At 33.0% G+C, this 22204-nt stretch overlaps 5 protein-coding genes across 5 annotated transcripts in view; 2 read left to right on the top strand and 3 right to left on the bottom strand.

Annotated features, from left to right (window-relative positions):
- Window positions 1-59: 59 nt before the first annotated feature.
- Window positions 60-8755, bottom strand: LOC125066430 (pancreatic triacylglycerol lipase-like). The gene is made up of 7 exons (XM_047674500.1): window positions 8743-8755; window positions 7859-8025; window positions 3264-3387; window positions 2443-2688; window positions 1364-1546; window positions 1070-1229; window positions 60-545 (listed from the first exon to the last, which is right to left on the bottom strand). The coding sequence occupies exons 1-7, from the start codon at window positions 8753-8755 to the stop codon at window positions 329-331; spliced, it is 1110 nt and encodes a 369-aa protein (XP_047530456.1). The 3' UTR covers window positions 60-328.
- Window positions 8756-10556: 1801 nt separating this feature from the next.
- LOC125066598 (coiled-coil domain-containing protein 85C-B) lies at window positions 10557-12925 on the top strand. The gene has a single exon (XM_047674730.1). The coding sequence runs from the start codon at window positions 10925-10927 to the stop codon at window positions 12176-12178; it is 1254 nt and encodes a 417-aa protein (XP_047530686.1). The 5' UTR covers window positions 10557-10924; the 3' UTR covers window positions 12179-12925.
- On the top strand, window positions 12500-15431 carry LOC125066600 (radial spoke head 1 homolog). The gene is made up of 6 exons (XM_047674731.1): window positions 12500-12603; window positions 13731-13841; window positions 14022-14172; window positions 14427-14623; window positions 14737-15016; window positions 15148-15431. The coding sequence occupies exons 2-6, from the start codon at window positions 13794-13796 to the stop codon at window positions 15384-15386; spliced, it is 915 nt and encodes a 304-aa protein (XP_047530687.1). The 5' UTR covers window positions 12500-12603; window positions 13731-13793; the 3' UTR covers window positions 15387-15431.
- A 962-nt stretch (window positions 15432-16393) lies between these two features.
- LOC125066371 (protein dpy-30 homolog) lies at window positions 16394-17484 on the bottom strand. The gene is made up of 2 exons (XM_047674430.1): window positions 17260-17484; window positions 16394-17041 (listed from the first exon to the last, which is right to left on the bottom strand). The coding sequence occupies exons 1-2, from the start codon at window positions 17332-17334 to the stop codon at window positions 16784-16786; spliced, it is 333 nt and encodes a 110-aa protein (XP_047530386.1). The 5' UTR covers window positions 17335-17484; the 3' UTR covers window positions 16394-16783.
- A 1490-nt stretch (window positions 17485-18974) lies between these two features.
- Window positions 18975-22204, bottom strand: part of LOC125066446 (anaphase-promoting complex subunit 11-like) — a 41104-nt gene continuing 37874 nt past the window's right edge. Inside the window, exon 3 of the mRNA XM_047674517.1 lies at window positions 18975-20023. Within this exon, the coding sequence (XP_047530473.1) occupies window positions 19874-20023 (150 nt within the window). The 3' untranslated portion in view covers window positions 18975-19873. The remainder of the gene's footprint in view (window positions 20024-22204) is intronic.

Here is a 22204-nt window from a genome sequence, read left to right as displayed (position 1 = left end):
ATTGTACCTTTTCTAACTTAATTTTTAGTCAAAAACACTTATCAATTTAATACCTACATCTATACAATTGCGACACCGCAAAACATTTAAGTTTGAATGTTGAAGAAGTTGTAATATGAATAAACTAGACTAATTATATTTGTAACAGGAATATACATATTCGTTCATATACATCACTACAGAAAGGTTGAAACGTCACCAATTAAAAAAAAGTCTGACTAAATTATTTTCTTTCGGAAATAATCGATCATTGATCTTTAGAATTTCTGTCGTATTTTATTAATTGAGTCGAGACTTTATATATAAAGTGGTTATTTAAAATGACACGTTAAATGGTGAAATTATCCAAGGTGTTGTTGCCTTCGTAGGGCGCGCGCAGGCGGGGCGGCGGGCGGGGGCGCGCGCGCGGCGGCGGGGGCGGGGGCGCGCTCGCGGCCGCCGCGTACAGCTTGTCGAGGCAACAGCGCTCGTCGCCCTGCAGCAGCCCCGTCGTCGCCGGGCAGAACGGAGTCGTGAAGTCCTCCAGGCAATAGGCTCCTGATGCGCTACAAATTAGAAAATTAATTGAATAATTAAAAATATATATATGTGTATATATTTTTTCTAAGTTAAGAAAATTATATTTAATAGTAGTAATGGCTTCAAAATGTTTATATATTTTTTGACAGTAAAACCTATTAGAAGGTCTTCGAGTATCCTGTCACTATGATATATAACAATAACTTGTTCTGCAATGTTTTAGTTCAACATCGTTCATCAACATCGAATGGGATGCGACGAGATTTTGGAAACAAGAAGCGCGTTCTGCCTGATAGCAGTAGTCGGCAAATACTCGCCTATGACTTGCGAGAATCTATAGTATATCTTTGGAGATATCCATACACAAAAACCTACATTAAAAAGTACATATGTATTCACACATATATGACATGCTAAAATCACGGGAGACGGCATAATTTTAAGTAGAGATTTATTTTGATTACGTTTATATATATATGTAGTTCCTGTTTCCTGATGTTCTAAGTTTAAATTCCTAGTTTGAAATAAAACATTGTTTCTTGGTACTTACGTCATTGGCGTCGGTTGCCCCAAAGGAACAGGCAAGGCCGCGGCCCGCGCTGGCGGCACGCGCACGGAGCAGCGTCTGCCGCACGGCGCCGCGGGGCGAGGCCGGAACAGGCTCTCTGCTTGGTAACAGATCGACCAGACGTGACTGCATAGTGCTTCATCTGTGAAAATAGTTTCGACCTATAGTCATCTCAATTTAAAAAAAGAGGTTACAAATTAAAAAAAGAAGACAATTTAGATTCCTAACACGAGTGAAGAAAGACGATGGGTGTTAAGTATTTATCAATAGTCATACTCGGTGTATCTTCACAATATGGCTGGCTCCGTCCCCCATTAAGGCAGAAGTCGGCGTGTCCAAGTCGGGCTCCTTCGCCGTATCGGCCCGCATTGGTGTGGAGGACGTGCACGGCGCGCGCGTCGCCCGGGTCCAGGCGCAGAGCGGGCGCGGACCTGATGAGGGGGCGGGCTGGGTCCAAGCCTACAGATAATTTTCACTTTAAATACCAGATATTATAATAGAAATATGCGAACTATAATAAATATGAGCCCAGATGGCCCAGTGGCTAGAACGCGTGCATCTTAACCGATGATTTCGGGTTCAAACCCAGGCAGGCACCACTGAAATTTCATGTAATTATAAATTCATCTCGTGCTCGGCGGTGAAGGAAAACATCGTGAGGAAACCTGCATGTGTCTAATTTCAACGAAATTCTGCCACATGTGTATTCCGCCAACCCGCATTGGAGCAGCGTGGTGGAATATGCTCCAAACCTTCTCCTCAAAGGGAGAGGAGGCCTTTATCCCAGCAGTGGGACATTTACGGGCTGCTAATAATAAATATCAACTAATTAAATACTCTTGTATTTCCATAAACACACGACGTATTAGTGGAAGTTTATCACACAGATAGACGGAAAACATCAAATAAATTAAAAAAATAGGGATACAATTCGTACAATTAAGATATAATATAATTTTTCAGAGCCCGAATTTATCAACAGCAGTGACTACTTTTTTTTACTTGTTTATGAATTTTCGCCTAAGATTTTACTTGAAAGAGATTTTTGCAAGCTCGTCTGGGTAGGTACCATCCACTCATCACATAAAATACCACCAAACAACTTATTACTAAGTATTGTAGTTGTGTTCCGGTTTGAAGGGTGAATGAGCCAGTGTAACTGCAGGCACAAGGGACATAACATCTTAGTTCCCAAGGTTGGTGATAGGTGGGGCATTGGTTATGTGAGGAATGATTAATATTTCTTACAGTATCAATTTATATGGGCAGTGGACTACCCAAAGGACATAAAATGGTACAAAAAATCAAATATTTTACATTATTTACAAAACCTTATTTACATATGTAATACGTACCAATAATTCGATTGAGCCTAAAATTCAAATAATTGGCCATAATGCCGCACATGTGGGCGCCGAGCGAATGACCAACACACGTAAGGCGGTCTGGTCTTAGGCCAGCTCTCCTCAGCGATCCTAAAGCTTCCGCCACACATCGTGCTACTGGTCGAAGGTTATGAACTGCTGCCACATAACATGGCGGTTGGCTAAGCTGCCCCCAGTCCAGCATGAAAACATTGTAGCCGCCGCGACGAAGGTATGCTGAAAAAGTGAATGAGTATATCATTTAATATAATTTATTTTCGCAACCACTTCAAATTCAGGTCAAGTCCATCTCTGTTTAAAAAAAACATATTTTATATGATGGTTGTCCATATCTTACTACTTATTCATGTTTACTTAAAAAAAGCCGGATATAAAGTTCAGTTTTAAGGAAATGTCAAGTATCTAAGCCCTGTGTCAGGGGTATTGAACCGCGTTGGGAGAAAGTCGTGGGAAGTGCGAACTGCATTGCCGGCTCGAATGGCGCCGATCTGCTTCCATATGCGCGGGCGCAGGAATACTTTCACTTGCATAACAAAAATGTTGGCGAAGATAAAGCGATTAAGACTGGTATTCGTATTCAACCAGAGCTTTCATCAAATAAATATGGAATAAAAATTTTATATGTGCTCGAGTATATGCCTTATAAATGAAAGCTTTATTAACTAATTTCATACAAGGTAAACGAAAACATATCTTTGCAAATACTTATTTTTGGTTATTGTACTGGACTATATTTGCATATAATTAGTCAAATCGCCGATTGTGTCTGTATTAAATTGCGATAGACTGACCATCTCGAAGCACAACAATAGGTAGAGTGTCATCGCCGCCAGCGTAACCGTGCACCAGCAGGATCGTCTCGTGTGATGGTTCCCAACTACTTTGACGAAGCCAGTCTTCGCTAAATAGATCTACCTGGAATATAAATAGTAGTTTTAATGATATATTAGTTATTATTATTATTTCTTGTTTATAAACAATGTACGTAAGATTTTTTAGTGTTAGTGTGTAGTTTTGAGTTTTTCGTATTCGGACAGATAGGGCTGCGGGGCTTTTGTTTTATAATATGTAGTGCTGTATGGACTATGATAGGGAAGGAATCCTGAACCCCAATTCTTCAATTCAAATTGAGAGTTTATCGCAATCGAATCGTAATCTTTGCCGTTCGGTCGAGTGTCTATTCTATAAACGCAATGCTCATGCGTTCCCAAGTTGGATCGAGATCTTATGGTAAATTATATAAATAAGTACAACTGGTGCTTAGTTATGATTAAGTTGAGGTTAATTTTTGTAAGGATCATCATCGTGGTAGTTGCTTGTTATCAAGCCGGGTACGGGCCTCGAGGTTTCTCCCCTTGCCTGGGCCTCTGCTCAACGGTAGCCTTGAGCTACCGTGTCAGTAATTTTGTCTAGTAGTCCAGAGTCTAATTGGCCCAGAGGTAATGTTGGTTTTGTGTGGAAAAGATTACCGTTATGTTACTGGAATTGCCACTGGACCCTAGATATGGCGCCGCTGTCAACAAATTATATACTATTTTTAATTTTTTGTACTTTTTTGGTATCATTTTTATTATGAATAATTTAATAGTAAGGAAATTCATTGAAATCAAGTTTTAAAAGCTTGTCATCTAGGTTACCGCGCAACACTATGTTAGTAGAACGTTCCGGTATTACAAAAGAACGGTTTGACAATACTGGTCTTTGGAAATTCTCTGTGAACATATTTTCTTGACATTTGTATGTGCAGGCACACATTGAAAGCCCTCTTGTATAGTGATATATTGTATAGCTTTTAGTCTTGTGAAGTCTTAAAAATAAGCAAAGCATTTTTAAAAAAAATATTTTGGAGTGACTTTATACTTTTCTCATGGTTTTCTATAGTATTTGAATCACGATTTTACTCGTTACCTACTACATATTTGGTTTCTAGAAAGATTGCGCTAAGGACTTTGTAGTCTTTTACGAAATATCCCATTTACTATTCTGATGCAAAATAAAATACACTCAACAGTCACAATCAACACAAGAAAGTACGTAAGCAGATAAAGAAATTAATCAAGATATGAATGAATGAATCATATATGAGTCCCTTTACAATAAACACGTTACACGACAAACATGCTCTAAAATAAATTTAGGTTTCCTTAAAATATCTGTTGAATTTGAATTTGTCTTTTGAGTTTTGATTTATATTTATTTTATTTATCTCTATAACTCTACATTGTTACTATTTCTTTCATATGACATTATTACTACTTATGAGTCTTTAGACTTTCTGACGTTAAATATATCGACTCGATTAATCATATTAATTTAATTTCATTTGTATTATATAATTCGACGACGAAAGGAAGCAATATGTAAATTGAAAATTGGGTTTGGAAATAAAGGCTATTTTAGTTTTATTTTATTTCATTTTATTTTATTTATAACTTTGCAACTTTAAAAGTTTACTACATTGTAACACTCTTGTAAGAATACAATCTTGTAAGATTAGGTACACAACTTTTTTTAAAGGGTAACAATGATTATTTATAGATATATCTACATAGAGTGTCTCATTACAAAAGAACTAAAACAAACGAGCCAACTTTATTGTATGTCGAGCTACGCTTGACACTCGCCGAGTGGCCAACTGTTGGCCACTATTTTTTTCGACGCGTTCTCAGTTTTGACAGTATCTAGACTTATCAATAAAATCAACGGTGTAATTGTTTTTTTTTTTACTTTTATATCCTTTTTTTAGTAAATATTCTTGGACGACGATCAGCAATTAGTAACTACCCAATCCTCAATGCACAGTAACAACGAGAAGCGAGATGGCGTATCCCTTAATTGTACATAATTCTAAAAATATAAACTAATAGGTATAAATAATTATTTATTTTACAAACTTTTTAGTGTCTTACTTCGATCCATACTTGAGGTCAAGTTAAGTGTATGGTTTCGCTCGAGGGCCAAGGTTTGATGCTCAAGTTACAGAGCATAGTACCGCAAGGATGTATTGTGTAACAATTACCGCATGTGAATTTGACATAGATTACGCGATTTAATTAATTATTATAAGTACTAAACTCAATTTATATTGTTTATTTACAATGTATATTTCGCGTGTACGATGCAATTTGTTATACAATATCCAAATATAATTTAGCAGTTTCATTTTCTCTAACTAACTGGTACAAAATTTTAAGTGTCATTTATAGTTATTTCTAAAGTTATAAGTGATCTTATTATTATTGACTTTTAATATGCAAAACAAAATATTTAGAGTTGATAACCTGGAAAAAAATCTCTAACTGCAAAAAGTTTTGCGATCCAAAAAAAAGTGCGAAAAGTCCGTGCCTAGCTTATAGCTCTATCAAATAAAGAGTCAGGTATTTGTTTGCAGTGTTTACAAAGCTTTGGACTTTTGAAAGGTTAGGTAATGCTTTCGCATGAAAATCATTCGAACTATTTTCTGCTAATTTAAATCAGTATGTGATACTTGTTTGTTTATAAAAAAATGCATTTAGGAACCCTCTTGAACACAGAACAACTACAGATTATTTGAGGATTTGAAACAAAACTGACATTTGATTAGGTTAACTGGTTCATAGTGGTTACTTAAAAAAAATGTCTAATTTATACAAAGAAGACACTTTCTAAACAGAAAAATCTATTTGGTATTCTTTAAACGCGTGTAACGGGCTAAGGCACGCGTAAGTGTATACAACTATGAACTAGGTACAAGAGGTGTCCATCCAGTGATTGTTTATTAAGTTTGTTTCACGTAAAATTTATTAAAAAATCCAAAACAAATCAAATAGCAACGCTATGGATTGCTTTACAATAGTATGTTGAATTTTTTTTTAATAATTCCTTGTATTAATAACACAAATATTTTTCCTATAAATATACACTATTCATGCATATAAGAATGCAACCCTTTTTTAACGATCATTTTTAACGGCCGTAATTAATAATATTATTATTTTTCTAGTAAATATTTAGTTGGATAAAATTACAAAAATACTTACTAATTGGAACCGATCGTTTGTTGTGTTTTTATAATACCTACCAATTTTACATGCAGTTTTCAATGAAATAAAATGTACGGTTATGCATAATTAGAAAATACCACCGATATTTTCATGTTCATCTTCGCAAATATGTAAAAAATCAATTTCAATATTTCATTAATTGATAAGTATTTATATGCTGTAATTGCGATATTAAATTAACATTAACTGTCAGTATTTAAAACGGGATATATACCATGTTTTTTATTTTTATTTGATGGAGCTCAATATTTCGACTAAATTAATATTTAAATATCCCGTTTTAAATACTGATAGTAATAAAAATAACCATGTTAATTTCAAATCTTACAACATTAACTGATCACGATAACATAAATGTATTTAAGTACAAAAAATAAACATCATGGGAAAACTTGAAGTTAATGATTATAATGATTATTATTAATGCTGAACTACCTACTTGCCTACATATTCAATGCACAGTTATTAATTAGCAACATTGCATTTACACAGACAATCTCTCAACATCATTAAACCTACTGATAATTCGACACGGTATATCCGACATCCGTCCTATCATAATCTTAATTAAATACAAACTATATAGAACAAGTAATACATTTTATAAATAAAATATTAAAATATACTTGATATTAAAAAAAAAACTTACTTTTACTGGAAAATGATTGTTAAAAAGTTTGAATATTTTCACGAACTCGTATCAAAGTCAATTTAAAAGAAAGAAATTTTGGAATAGTATTTAATAGTTCTTGAATTATTTTCATTTGGCAAATTATCGCCTAACACCGAACTGTTACTGATCTTATGATTTCGCGAAACTTTAATGATTTAACATTTATGATAGTTGTTTTGATTTGATTAATAAACTCAGCACCATATTTCGCCGAGAGCTTTATATCATTGGTTTTCAATTTTCTCTTACATTTCCAGCAGGACGACAGTATTGTGTCAACCTTATGCACATACTAATTAAAACAGTTGGTCAACCGTTAATCATATAGGATCCTGCTGACGAATAGTTTTGATCTATTGAGGCAACAACGTGAAATTCTCTATTTTCCCCTGAATTAGAAAATTTGCATTTTTAAATGCAATTTGTAATTCCAATTATTGAAGCTTAAGTAGCAAAAGGATTTTAATGGTTTAAAAGATAATTAAATTTCCTACGTAAGTGCATTGCCCTGTTGAAATGAAATTCCAAATGTCTTGATCAAAAATGAATCAACCCTTATATCTAAACCTTTCGATCATTATATAGGCAATAGACATCCTACATCTTTCATCTTTCTTTTGCAACATAAGTTACTGCAAATCCAGAATGAATATTGAATTATAAAAAATACCTGTTTTTTATACGGTTCAGCCTCAGTGTATAAGTTTAGTGTCACGTTGGGATCAGGACACGGTTCGCGTTCACGCCTCCATACGCAGTCCTCAAGTGTGGCGTTGTTAAAGAGGTCACTGTTGAGGAATAGAGCCTCTTTTATGGGTTTCCGTTGTGCACTAATATCTAAAAACAATTTTTTTTTTATAAACCTCAAAGTAAAAATAATTGTTATTTATGTAAATACCTAACTGTCCAATGTTTATTGTTTGTATATTATAAGTTTAAATTAAAATTTGTTTAAATAAGTATTTAATCTATTCTACCGTTAAACTGAACATAGTTATACAATAAAATGTAAGCTTTGTGAAAGGAAATAATTAAAATATTAAATAATTTATCTTTAATTTATCGATGGACCTGTTAAAAAATTTAGAAAAAAAAATACGTACCAGATACACAAATCGCAAGCACAAATAAAAGGAGCGTTCGAGTGAAGTGTACGCGTGCCATCCTTGTGGCTAACAATACCGAATAGAGGCGCAGGCGCAACCTAAGTAAGTACAGGTTGCGAACGTTAATGAGGCGCTCACAAGTACGTACCACCTTTTACAAGCAACAACTTATACGTATATGCAATGTGCGGTATATGAAATATCAGTGAAATGAACCGTGCTTGAACTTCAAAATGGTATAACAGAACCGTTGCCGGGGCCGGTGTATGACTTTCTGAGAAGGTGTCAGATTTGTCTAAAATAACGTATTTTTATATATTTAGTACCAGGAATATGTAAAACGCAAATACAGCGTGCACAAAATAAATTAACATGTAACACAAGTCCATCAATACAATCATATTTACGGTATGTCAATTGCATGTATGAGATTTTAACAGCAGCCTACCTGACGCAAGCATTTAGAACCAGGAAAGTTCCTGGTGGATTGATTTCCTGGCAATGTACGGGTGGTCGGGGACTGAAGCGCATTATGTGGTCGAATGGAAGATGAGCTTAACATAAAATAGATAGTCGGCTCTTCCGATATAAAACAATAGGGATTATGTTGTTATGGGCTAGCGCTGTTTTACTTTACGGCTAATTCTATCGTGTAGCTCTACTTAATGATTTTAATTGATTTATATTAAAATTTTCGTTTATAACACGTATACCTTATATTATGACATATTTAAAAAGACATAGGTAACTACATAATTTAAAAGTTTATTATTCATACTGTTAAAAAAGGCTAATTCGGTTCGTAGGTACGTTGGAATTATGTAATAGAAAGAGGTGTAAAATGTTAAAATACTTATTTATAATTATAAGTATCAGTTATAGAGCGGGTAAAATTCTTCAAATATTAGGCTACTAAAATCTTAAACATGTTCAGCAATTCTATCAATCTTAAATAAACCTTATAAAACCAAACTTAGGCCTTACCTTAAGTATTGTCTCGGTCCTTAATCATCGTAAGTGTATTGAGTACCCATGTCTAAAACTTAAAAAAAAACATGCAGGTAAATGGTTTCGAGTATTTATGGCTGTTTTGTCCAATATCTTTATTCAGAGATCAGACGAAATTGAGCAAAATGCACAAAAAATTGAAGCGATTCGCTATCGTCCAGCTAGTTAATAATTTAGCTGAGTTGGCTGCGCTCATTATAAGGCTAGGCGTAGTTTAATTATTTAATTACCTAAATAAAAGGCTTTACAAAAACTTCATTGCCCCCGTGTCTTTGTCTCTGCGTAATATATGTGCGCGGTGTATTGCAAGGTCATGTCAAAAAACACAAAATAAATGAGTGTAATGTTTATAATAAAATGCTACGATTACAAATGTTTATGATAATGGTTAGTTTTTAAAGTTATTGTAAAATTTAGGTTCGACTCTATGTTAATATTATAAATGCGAAAGTTACTCTGTCTGTCCGTCTGTTGCTCTATCACGGTCAAACCCCTGACCCGAAATAAATGATTTTGGTATGCACCAAGCTTGAACTCCAAGATAGACCAAAGGCTGCTTTTTTATACCTGACACCTGAAGACCCAGTCCTAAAACGCGAGCGAAGCCGCGTCTGACAACTAGTAGTTCATATATTTCTTTTTATTTATACCAATTACAGCTTTCAGTTAAGTAAGTTATAATTTCGATATCTATAAAAATAGAAAGTAAATAAATTAGCCGGTAATTAAACGGTATTGATATAATTAAAACGCCATAAATGTAATAGCCACAAATAATTAGTATGTTTTATTGACGTATTTACACATAGATATTTCACTAAGAAAGTTGTGGTGTATATGTTAAAAATGTATACCATAGCTTGTATAATTTTATTTAATTGAATATTGCTCCAATATTATTAGGAATGTTCAAGTAGTATCAAATTATTTTTTTGTAACTGGATCGCTTTCTTTACGTTCCGCTAATTGTACTTTACGTATTTATAATTATATTTAAAGGCTGAAAGTCTAGATAAAGTTTTAAATAAAATGATAATAATTATGCAATAAGATTTCAATAATTGAAACGAATATAACGAAAACGTATTATTACTCAAAGGCATTTCTATGTAATCTTAGCAAATGAATGGTTACACGCATTCACACAGACGTCGCATTGTACAGGTAAGAGAGAGCGTGGTAGAGCGAGACGTCGCGAGAGCTGCGCAGACGGAGCTGTCGCAGCCCACAGGTATAGTGAGTGAACGAAGCAGCCAGTCACAACTACGCGTCCCGCGTGTGTCCGCGTTTACTTGCCATACCGAGCACTGCACGTAACCTGTTTGTTTAAGCAATATAAAAACAACCTCAAAACCTACAATCGAATTCATGACATATCAATAAGTATTATATATTTCAATTAAATTGATAATGTTTCATGCGGTTTAGAATTTAACGAAACGACCGAGTTAATAGTGTGAATGCCACGGTCCACAACCTACGCAGCCGGCGGCGTTCCCCTACTCCGTTCATTCAAGGACCAGCCGTTGAACTCATGTTGCCACAGTTGATGTATGAACGCAATCCTCGCGATTTGGAAATGAACCTAGAAAATTGCATGATGCGAAGCGTCGACTAAGCTGATGACTATTCGCGAATCGGTGCCAACGACAATGTCAATCAGACAAAATACGGGAGAATTTACTAAGCACAAACAACGACTAGGTAAACAGGGCCCGGAACCGGTCAACTTTCCACCGCGCTATCATCCGCCGCCACCTGCCGCAGCGAGTTCAAAACTAGCCACTATAGACGCTGGCGCGAAAGAGTTCAAACCTCCTAATTCCGTAAAACCTATTGATTCTAGTAAATTACAATATCCTTTAGGTATCCAAAATTCCATGCCAGTATTATACCCAAGCGGACCGTATCCACAAGTGAAATATCTTCAAGGCTACCCTGTGGGGTATCCGGTTCCTCCGGCAGCACTTCGTGTTCTTAGGCCTGGTGGTGAGATTATCACGAAAGCAATTGTTCACGAGCCTGTGGAAGCAACAGCCCGTGCAAGAAGTGCTGACGACACCCAGCGGATCCAACGCAATTTGGAGGAAGAACAAATTCACAGGCGGTCTGCGGATATGCTGAAGTTCACAAAACGAATCGAATCGGATGGTACGAGGCAGTCGACAGACCAGAGACGGCAAATTCAAACACTTTTAGATGAAATAAAAGCATTGAAAGAGGCCAACCGCCGTCTAAGTGACGATAATCAAGAACTACGTGACTTATGTTGTTTTCTTGACGATGATCGACAGAAAGGTCGTAAGTTGGCACGAGAATGGCAGCGTTTCGGTAGGTACACGGCATCTGTGATGCGACAAGAAGTATCGGCATATCAAAATAAATTACGAGAGCTAGACGACAAGCAGCAAGAACTAATCAGAGATAATTTGGAATTAAAAGAATTATGTCTTTATTTAGACGAAGAAAGGGAGAGAAGTACGTGTGTCAACTGTGGAAGAGCAGCTGGAAGAGAGAGGGATGACGGTGACGGTAGCAGTAGTGGTACAAATGCTGAAGAAATTCCTCGACCTCCCACGTCCACGGTATCGATTACACATCCACAATTAGCAGAACGTACAGTGCAGTATGTACGGGACTTAGAACAGAAAGTACGGCGCTTAGAAGCTGAAAAGGGGTTAGGGAGTGGTCTTAATGAAAGACCAGAGGCTGTAGTTCGTGCACTGCAAGTGTTAGAAGTAAGAGAAAGGGTAGAGAGAGAGAAAAGAAGACCGGCCCCAGATTTGGATACAGGCGAACAAGCCCTTGTGCGAGAAATGTGTAACGTAGTCTGGGGTAAATTAGAAGAGGGGCCACCTCAAGCACCACCACGTTGATATAAACTGTTGCCTAAAAGAGTTTAAGTATTGAAGCAATCGTAGTAAACAAAATATAACTTCATAAGTATTACAAATACTACGATGGAAGTGAAAATATAAAAATCGACGTTTGATTGGAATCTGACCCAATTGAGGTCATGGAGAACGATGTCAAGTCGTATGACCTACAGAGTGCCTTTAGTAGTGGCCTTGTTTATCAATCAGATGTAGCTGAACTTAATAGATAATGAGTAGATATAACGTATAATACAAGTGTTCGTAAGCAACAACTAAACTATTTACAATATTGCCTTATGATTTTATAAAAATTACGAAATCCTAAAGTACAAAATTAGTAAATAAGCCTGTCGACGTAGTTATAAATATTTTCTCTACACTAAAACAAAACCTGAAACACTCACTTTGAATTTATAAAGTCTACAGTAAGTAGTATTGTTAGCGCTATGATAAGTATTAGTGTTAAATTTAAATATTTTTTTAATTGTTTTTCAAATACTAATATGAGTGTTAGTTTTAAATGAGGCTAAAATAATTTATTAATTTGTCTGTGATTAATTGGTCTTTTAAAGAGCTGAATGTTCATTTTGTTATTGCCGAAAAATACACAAAATTTGTAACATATCCTTAATAGTTTCACCGCATCTAGTCATAACTAACTATTAAATCAATTTCGTGTATATAATAAATAATAAACATTAAGTTGCTGCACTCAATATTCAGCTCGAACCATTTGCCCAGCTTGCTCTAACGTGTTATTAATTGTTAATTTATTGACGATTTTGATAAATAAATTATTTCTGTTTTATATTTGCATATTTTTTTCAATTTTAATATTATGCGTTTTATTTATTAGCGTAAAAACATATGTATATACATAAACTGTAAACATTGTTAGAACATTAGAAATTAAACATATATGATATAATATGAGATATGATGAAATTATATATGTGACTCTATGTACAAACCATTATAACATTTTTAGTTGCTTAATAGTTATCATAATAAAATTATAATAAAATTGTCATTTTATACTTGATATGCCATATTAATGGCATATCTAGTATAAAATGACAATTTTTAATATTAAATATGGCTCATATTACACAAAGTTCTGCACGTAATTTCCTATAATATATTATACCAACTAGGTAATGTAATTATGCCAAAAAAACCCATTATTTTTTTGAAAATTAATACGCCACCTTTTTAGTGTGCCAAAAACCTTCACGCAAGAGTCGAAAGCAATATAATTACCTTACAAAGTTACAATTCAATCGGATGAATGGTACACATACTTACAAAGAAACATTATTGTATATATATATACCTAGATTGAATATTTTTTATATTAAATTTTGTTTTATATATTACGTTATTACACACATATAACATATTTTTTATTATATTGATTGAATTACATTAATAATGGCTATGTTTACAGTGGGCGTATTAACAAAAGGAGGATTTATTTATAGTATAACCTACGTACTATTAGTTATTTCTATATCTATATATATCTTTATTGAATATAAGATGAAGTTTTCAGTCAAACACCAACCAGACATTACATTATATACAAATATTAAACATTTAAAAATTTGCGAAGACAATGGTTGAAGAGAAAGGAGAAGGCCCTGAAGATGTGGATACTATTGGAGTAAGTATTATTTATTTTATGTAAAAATAAACGTATTTTGTATAAAGTAGTCGTGATTAAATGAATAAAAAAAATTTAAAAACCATACATACCTACTAAATCTTCACTTTTAATTTACAACACTTTTACGCCTATACAAAATTTTGAGGCAACCCGTAAGATATATGATTCTGTTTGAAGGTATACGTAGGTGGCCGCAACGTCGAAGGAGAACGGCATGGTGAAGGCTGGGCAGTACTTCCAAATGGAGACTTTTATCAGGGCTGCTATTACCAAGGAATGCGAAATGGAAAAGGTTTATACGTGTTTAAGAACGGAGCTCGATATGAAGGTCTATCTATATTTATAAATTAAATATTGTTAAAATGAGTTACGAATATATTACATTGTAATGCATGATGACGTAAATATAAAAGGTTTATGACAGGAATTACAAAGTTAAAACGTTATAATGTCGAAGTCCAAAAAAAAACCCAAATTATTCCTTTTTTTAAATTTGCAATATTTTTAGCTAGGTATTATTTATTTATGATAATATACAAATTATTTTATTATGAGTGATTAAGTTTTAAAGACCATTAATAGGAGAATGGCGTCATGCTATGAAGTATGGAGTAGGTCAAATGATGTATCCCGATGGATCTCGCTATGAAGGTGACTGGAGACATGATTTAAAGCACGGGTTCGGTGCTTATTATTATCCCAACGGTGACATTTACGAAGGAGCTTGGTTTAAAGGGAAACGACATGGCCTGGGAACATATTTCTATGCAGAAAATCAGGTAAAAACGTAAACTCACTCACTAAATTATATCAAAGTCTCAAGAAAACATAATATAATAAAATCATTTGATTAAACAAGAAATAATTTAGTACTTTTTTTAAATAATTATAGATAAAGTTTATGGGGACGTGGGTAGATGGCGTTATTGAAGGTCCGGGGCAGATCATGTATCCCCGAGTCCGATTCCATGGTTCCTGGCATAAAGGAATGCCGAAAGGCCCAGGATGTTTCGTGTTTGATACAAATTGCATGCAGCATGGTTTCTACTTGCTAATAAAAGATCCTGATTCTGAAGAATTTGGAGAAGGTGAAGAAGAGAAGGAAGAAAAAGGAGCAAAAAATGACAGAATAGAAGAGGGCGAAGAAGAAATCGAGATTGACGAGACATTAGGTAGTAAATATATATATATATATATATATAAAAAGATATTCAATCTTTTATATACATATTATGATCATAAAAGTGTGACTTTTACATTTTAACCTGTGGCAAATAATACCTATTGTTAAAAATCATTTTAGGTAAAATATCAGTATGGCGTGCTCGTAACGTGACAGCTTACATGGCAGAGTTCCTACCCCCTGAACCAGTTCCACTTCCTGTACACGACTCTATACCTTCTCTAGCTGCAGCAAGTATAGAGACAGATGTATTACGTTTCGAGCCACCCTCAATAATAGGAGAAGAGGGTGGTGACGACAATGACTCTTGGCTTCTTCATCGCCAACAGTTTTTGGAAGAAGCCGAACAAAAAGAATAATTGTAGTATTTTATTAAACTGTAAACAAACTTTCTTTAAATCCCTTCATATTTTTTAAATAAAACCAATAAAATAATTACCTTTATGAATTTACTCTAGATTAATCACATTGCATTAAACGAAGTGTGCATGTTAATTTAACTTTAATACTGTAATATCAGGTATCAGGTAGTTGATGTTTAATTTTTAGTATGTAAAATAACACCTTAAATGGTGAGTTGCTCATTAGCTTTTAAATTTCAATATCACAAAAATCATGCTACTTTTATGAAGGTCAAATTAAGTTATTCTGTAGATAACATTGCATTATAAATTGTTTTTGGGATACTATATGCCTATACATACAATTATATTAAAGATGTAAAGTAGATTAACCTTAACTAAACTACAAATACAATACATTTGCTTTGCTATATTATGAATTGCAGTTTTTCATTAATCTATCTTTATTTATGAATCCATTACTAGTATTTGGTGGTAGCACTTTGTGCTAGCCCATCTGGGATGGGACCAACATCTTATCGTATATTCTACAGACAAACAGCAATACTTAAGTTGTGTTCCGGTTTAAAGGGTAACTGAGCCAGTGGAACTAACTAAGCACAACAAACAAAACATTTAGTTTCCAAGGTGAGAGGTGCATTAAGTAAATGTAAAGAATGTAATTTAAGGAATGTTTAATATTTCTTACAGCTCTATCAATGAGCAATGGTGACAACTTACCAACAGGTGACCTAATTGCCTGTTCACTTACCTATAAAACCAATCATATTATGTCAAATCAATGTCAAAGTTTACTCCTGTTATTGAAATAGGCTATATAGATCAGTTCACTCACAAAGTCACACCTCTCCATGCTAAAGTATTGGTATTTATTAGTACATGTGCTTGAGATAATAAGTGTAAGAAAGATAGCAAAAATAAATTCAAATTAGATTATATTTATTAATGAACTCCAATAATTTATTATGAATGACATGATAAACACTAAGCTTCATAGTTACTTTGTCTACTTTATAAATTAAAAGGTTATTAGTTTTCAATTAATTTAATCTATTAAAAATACATGTCAGGAATGATTGTTTTTGACCACAATTATGAAATAAATGTACAATTATCTTTTAAATTTAATAAATAAAAGAATACATTGATAAATTCATAAACATGAAAAAAACAATCAGCAGAGCGAACATATATTTGAAAGAAATATTCAGAGCTTCAATACATAAGTTTAGTCGACAATGTTCAGTGAGTCTTGTTGCTTTAAATATACAATTAAACACTGAAGTCTACTAATAATATATTGACAAAGTTTTGCTTGATTTCAAGCAATTCTTCAGTCAATATACTTTAACAGTGGAATATTATAATATTAACCTAAGTTACTATGTCTAATCTTACGTTTGAGGATTTTGTGGAGCATTATTATTTGACCCAGAGTTATTGTTGTCAAATGTATTCTTATTTTTTAATAAATAAGCTGCCAAATAATTTATTGGGTCTGGTGGACGTTCTTTCGCAAGGGCTGATAGGCCTTGCAGTAATATAGGAACAACTGTTTGGTCGAGGTACTGGCGTGTAGGCAGTGCATTGAGATCAATTCGAGACTTTCGACTAGCATTTGTTTCGTTTTCCTTTTCCATTGATATTATTTTCTGAAAAAGTCAACATTTTTTTAATTTCCATAGAAATATAATAAATAATTATTAGTAATAGCTTTGTAATTGTTTTATAATATAAATAATATGCAGGACGACACTTAGTAGCTACGAAACATAATATATTGTCTTAAGATGTATTAAATGAAAAACAAATTTAAATCTAAGATTAAATAAATATATGTTTAAATTATTTGATAATGATTGGTACTAACCTTAACTGACTCCGGTATTTTGGACGGCTGCTCTTCCTTACGGGATTGATTTCCTTGTAAAGAAGTTTCTGACATCGGTCGCAACTATTTATTAACATATAAAAACTCTATAATTCTAAAAATGTATTCTTTCGGAAATGAAGATATGGGTACGCTTTTATTAAAATTACATTCAGATTTCAGATTCTGAGTTCAGACTTCAAATCAGAAAGTCAAAACAAAATAGCTTTGCTTTTACAGACCACAGACAACATAAATTACAGAAAACTAATAATTTTATGAAATAAAATTAATCATATACCAACGAAAGATCGAAACGACGAACGAAATATATGTATGAATAATGAAATAAATAATCTTTTTTCTCTGATATTTAATAAAAATCACAACATATTTTAAGTTACGGAATTAAATACCGAAAAGAAAATATGGCAAGACTGAAGACACTGAATAGTTATTCTATTTCTCAAATAAAATAGATCTATTATAAGCGGAATTTTTATTTTCAGAATTAAATTTTTAAAAATTAGTCCAATATTATATAATTACGATTTAGAACTTGAAAATTAGATAGTTGAAAATTTTATCGAATATTATCGATACTATGAGATATTTAAATGAATAAGGAAGAAACCAATTCATACGACTCGATTTTGGTCGATCAATACATTGAAATTGCTTTGAGCCATCATTTTCTGAAAGCTTTGAACTGTCTTTTATTCAGATGTAATCAATTAAAACGGGCTCAAAAAAGTTTTATTTGCATATCTTTGCTACATTTGTCGACTGTCGATGAATTCATTATAATAAATAAATTATGATATTATACGCTCAATAGAATCGTAGAATGTTGCAAAATATTATCGACTCTTATCGATTTTATGTGTATATAAAATCAAAATAAACAAGAACATTAGGCACAGCCAAGACGTTGAAGCTGCGTTTGAAATTTTTACTTTAACAGTCGTGTCGGATTTGGCGTCCCATCAGATTATGAGAGAGCATTTTGTATTTGGCTTTGCGCACACACTTGTGAGTCGTAATATGTCCTGTTAGATGGCTAGTCTCCCTTGAGAATGACCGCTATGATGGCTGAAATCAGTCAGGAGGCAATTATTATCTCCAAACTATGAACATCGAGACTGTATCTCTTAAGGCATATTGCCATGCATTCCTTACTTGTGTTTAAATAGTGGTTAAAGTTTAAAAGTTTTTACTATAAATGAGTTTTTCACGTTTAAAATCATTTCGCATCTTGATGAATCTGAATTTTAAAGAAGCTTAACGGCATGAAATTGATTGACCTCTATATTCTAATAACCTCAGTCTAATGGCTTTTGGTGTTGATATTACATTGTGTTACCGTATTTGCAAAAATGCGCGAAGTCAGTAATATTATTCTACATTACAATAAAATAAAACTATGTCGCTTGTTCACATTTTTTTATAATGAGCGAACAATTAAATATATCGAAAATGTTACGCCTACATGGATGTGTAGGTAATTAAGTTTCAGAAATGAAGTAATCATATTGAAAAAATAACTGCATTGAACTATGTTAGAGTATATACATTAAGCAATGGTTATCTTTTGTAAGCAAAAAAATCTAGTAAAATGTTTGTCAATTTTAAGGTTAAGTCAAAACTAAATAATTAATCATATTTGTTTAATTAAAAATCAATGCTTAACAAACTAATTAAAATTATCTATACAATCCACACATTTTATACACAACACACGTCTATATTTATATAAAGTCGATTAAATATTATGAAGTTTCAGCACTATTTTATTCACTTTTGTTTCTTAAAATGTATAAATATCAGGTACCTATTACCGATAAACTTATTTTTGTCTACATTGTTAACCTTATAAAGTCCATTCTTATAAAATCAACTAATACTGATACATAAGAGTTAAAAATAAATAATATAATTGCAATATGTTTTTTCTTTATATAACAATACAATATTCATAAATATTTAATTAAATGGTATTAAATAACTATTACGAATTTAGTTAAAATAAGGGAAATCTGATTTTTTATTACATATTGCATTGCGTTGTATCGATAAAGATTGTAAGTTACGTTTTGGACAGATAATAATAAGAATAAAATGCTTATAAGTTAATACAATATAGCTCAGTAAAATAAATCGATTTTTAATATCATGTTTTTATGTTATCATTATTATGGGTATATATATAATAATATATTGTCTGCTTTTAAATATTAAAAACCAATCAGGACTTTAGATTAACTCGTCTCGAAAATATGCAACTTTTAATGTAAAGAGCATCGTTGGAATAGCATAAATGTATTAAAGAAATAATCGCCATTTCGTTTTAAGTATATTAATGTTTTTGCTGTATTATACTGGGATTAAAAATGAATCGAATGTATTTTATGTGCGATTTTCTCTCGAGTAATCAATTGTATAAATTATGTGTCAGTACATTTAAATTTACTCATCAATATAAAACACTCTTTAAATATAGTAGTTAAAAGTTCACGTTAAATTACCATTTCGGGTGTTTATTACTTTTTAATATTAAAGTCTATTGGTAGGGAGGGTTTAAATTAAATGTTTCTTAAGTTGTTAATAGATATATTTATGTTCTGAGATAGTGCGGCGGCGGCGGGGGCGGAGGAGCCGGGCGGAGCCGCGGACCGCGCTCGAGCTGTCGTCGCCAAGATGCCATCGCTTCGCTGAGGGACCACAGCTCCGACAGGAGCGAGAGATCTAACTGACGAAGGCTGGCCTGTAATATAAAGAAAGACACATTATTGGTATTGTGCCAAACAAGAAAAAAACTGTGTTTATTGTGATTATTCTATTTTTACTTTCCCCTTCGATTGAGGATAAGGATAGGAACTTGTTTCACGTTGTTTCAATGCTGATAGGATAGACGTGTGGTAGATTTTCATCTACTTACAAATTCCCAATCTTTCTATAAAGAATAATTGAACTATTTCAATCGTTATTATTCGTTTGACGAATGTTCTTAGTCGAGGAGTAATCAATCTGTGCTATGCATTGTCTGTTCAGGAAGAAATGGCGTCTCAAATTATGGCGAAATTGTTTGAATGAAACGTTGATTGATAACCGTACAAAGTCCCGGTACTTAATAGCGAGTAATTCAAGACAATATGGACCGCATTGTTATTGAGAACTGAGCCGGTAGCTATTAGTAGTGAAATTTATCGTGAGCTTAGCTTAGTATTATACCTGGTATTCATGATAAGCAGTTTTCTTTTCATCAAATTCTTAATAATGCTAACACGAGTAAGTCAATATATTTTTACTTAGTGTATTTGTGATGACATTTATGTACAGAATTTACACGTATTTTGACGTAGATTATTATACCTTACTGCATGAAACAAGATAAGTAAATTCACAAAGCTGCGTGTCTCTAAGGGAAATTCGAAAACTTTTGTGTTTATTATTAATCGTACGCATACTTATAATATGATTGTATTGCAATTTTCTAATTTGTTTAGGATAATTATTAGAATGTATAGAACCACTTGGTTGGCGCGACCTTCCGCCGCGTTGTCTTCGATTGCGTTAGTCAAGAATGCAGAAAGATCACGACTTTTATGTAGGACAGGAGTGTCAATAAATAACATTATACCAGATTTATCTGACGTTTCACGTTGAGGAACGTCCCATTCGTCTTTAAGCCGATTCTTTTTCGTTAAATAATATAAAACAATAATTAAACATAAAAGTAAGGTAAGCTATAACTGCTTTAACTATTATTAAACTTCCAAATAGATAGTTAATTTCTTAACTTATCCAAGGTCTGTGAAAACGAATTATAGACATGCATATACTATAACATAATTTATGTAAAATCAAGTAACTAACTTTAAATAATGATTTATTTATTCACTGACTTTAAGACGGGGCAATGTAAGCTAATTATTAGATCGCTTATAATGCGCAGGTATGAATTTCATACTTCAAGAAGAGTTTTAGAGATAATCCGAATGACGTGACGTAAGCTAGGAGAGTACTTGACTAGTTACTACTAGGGATATTGCTAGGGATAGAGTTCAAAGTAAGGGAAACATGCTGCGACGATACTTACTAAGTGGTATTAGGGCAAGCGGATGATTTATATATATATATATATATATATATATATATATATATATATATATATAAGTACATACTATGTTCAGGTAAATAAATATAGTAGTCACTTCACATAGTCAATTCTAGAGGAGTTCGAAATTTATATGTCACTACCTTAATTAAAATGATTAATAGAGATTTAGGACGTCCATTCTTCTGGTTTCAGATCAGATCCATGAAATTGTCTCTACCTTGATAAAAAAAACCAATAGAGAATTGCTCTTAACATAAAACATTCTATGCGTAGTCATGGCCCCTTAAGAGATTTATTATCTCTGTATATTTCTCACAGATAGAAGCACCAATATGAAACTTATATCAAGGTTCACTTTGCAGAAACGTGTTTTATCAAAACCAATAAACCGTTACACCCACATACGTTAATAGGTAATGTTAGAGTTTATGTTGTGCTTAAATAAATTTGGCCTACTTAACGACTAGGTTAGGTTCATAAACGATACTATAACGGAACTAATCTATCATATGATGGCAAAGATAATTGGCTTTCGTATCAATATTTAATACAATTAATATGATTCGTGTTCGATGATGAAGGTACAGTTGTACCTAAAGGAAAGTATTGATTTAGAATTCGATCAAACATGATATGTATTGTAATTTATACTAATATTAAGACGTAATTCTTAATACATTTTCAAATTAGAAACAATATTTTTCTGTAGTTGCCTGTACCGACTCCTCTTGAATAATCAAAAATGATATAATTAGCATCATCTCGATAGACTCGAGATAAAATCACTTCGCGTATTGTATGTAAGAGGGAAAGTGCGTATTGACA

This window comes from Vanessa atalanta, chromosome 9 (assembly GCF_905147765.1).
Source record: "Vanessa atalanta chromosome 9, ilVanAtal1.2, whole genome shotgun sequence".
In the NCBI taxonomy this organism is placed as follows: domain Eukaryota; kingdom Metazoa; phylum Arthropoda; class Insecta; order Lepidoptera; family Nymphalidae; genus Vanessa; species Vanessa atalanta.
Note: the sequence above shows the minus strand (reverse complement) of the source record. Positions and strands in the feature narration are given on the sequence as shown.

Coding starts and splice junctions, on each gene's coding strand:
- LOC125066598 (XM_047674730.1), top strand. CDS start 10,925: ATGACTATTCGCGAATCGGTGCCAACGACAATGTCAATCAGACAAAAT.
- LOC125066600 (XM_047674731.1), top strand. CDS start 13,794: ATGGTTGAAGAGAAAGGAGAAGGCCCTGAAGATGTGGATACTATTGGA. Junction 13,842..14,021: donor AAGATGTGGATACTATTGGA/GTAAGTATTATT, acceptor TTCTGTTTGAAG/GTATACGTAGGTGGCCGCAA. Junction 14,624..14,736: donor ATTTCTATGCAGAAAATCAG/GTAAAAACGTAA, acceptor AAATAATTATAG/ATAAAGTTTATGGGGACGTG.
- LOC125066430 (XM_047674500.1), bottom strand. Junction 1,230..1,363: donor ATATTGTGAAGATACACCGA/GTATGACTATTG, acceptor CTATTTTCACAG/ATGAAGCACTATGCAGTCAC. Junction 546..1,069: donor GGGCAACCGACGCCAATGAC/GTAAGTACCAAG, acceptor TCTAATTTGTAG/CGCATCAGGAGCCTATTGCC.
- LOC125066371 (XM_047674430.1), bottom strand. CDS start 17,334: ATGTCAGAAACTTCTTTACAAGGAAATCAATCCCGTAAGGAAGAGCAG. Junction 17,042..17,259: donor AAATACCGGAGTCAGTTAAG/GTTAGTACCAAT, acceptor TGACTTTTTCAG/AAAATAATATCAATGGAAAA.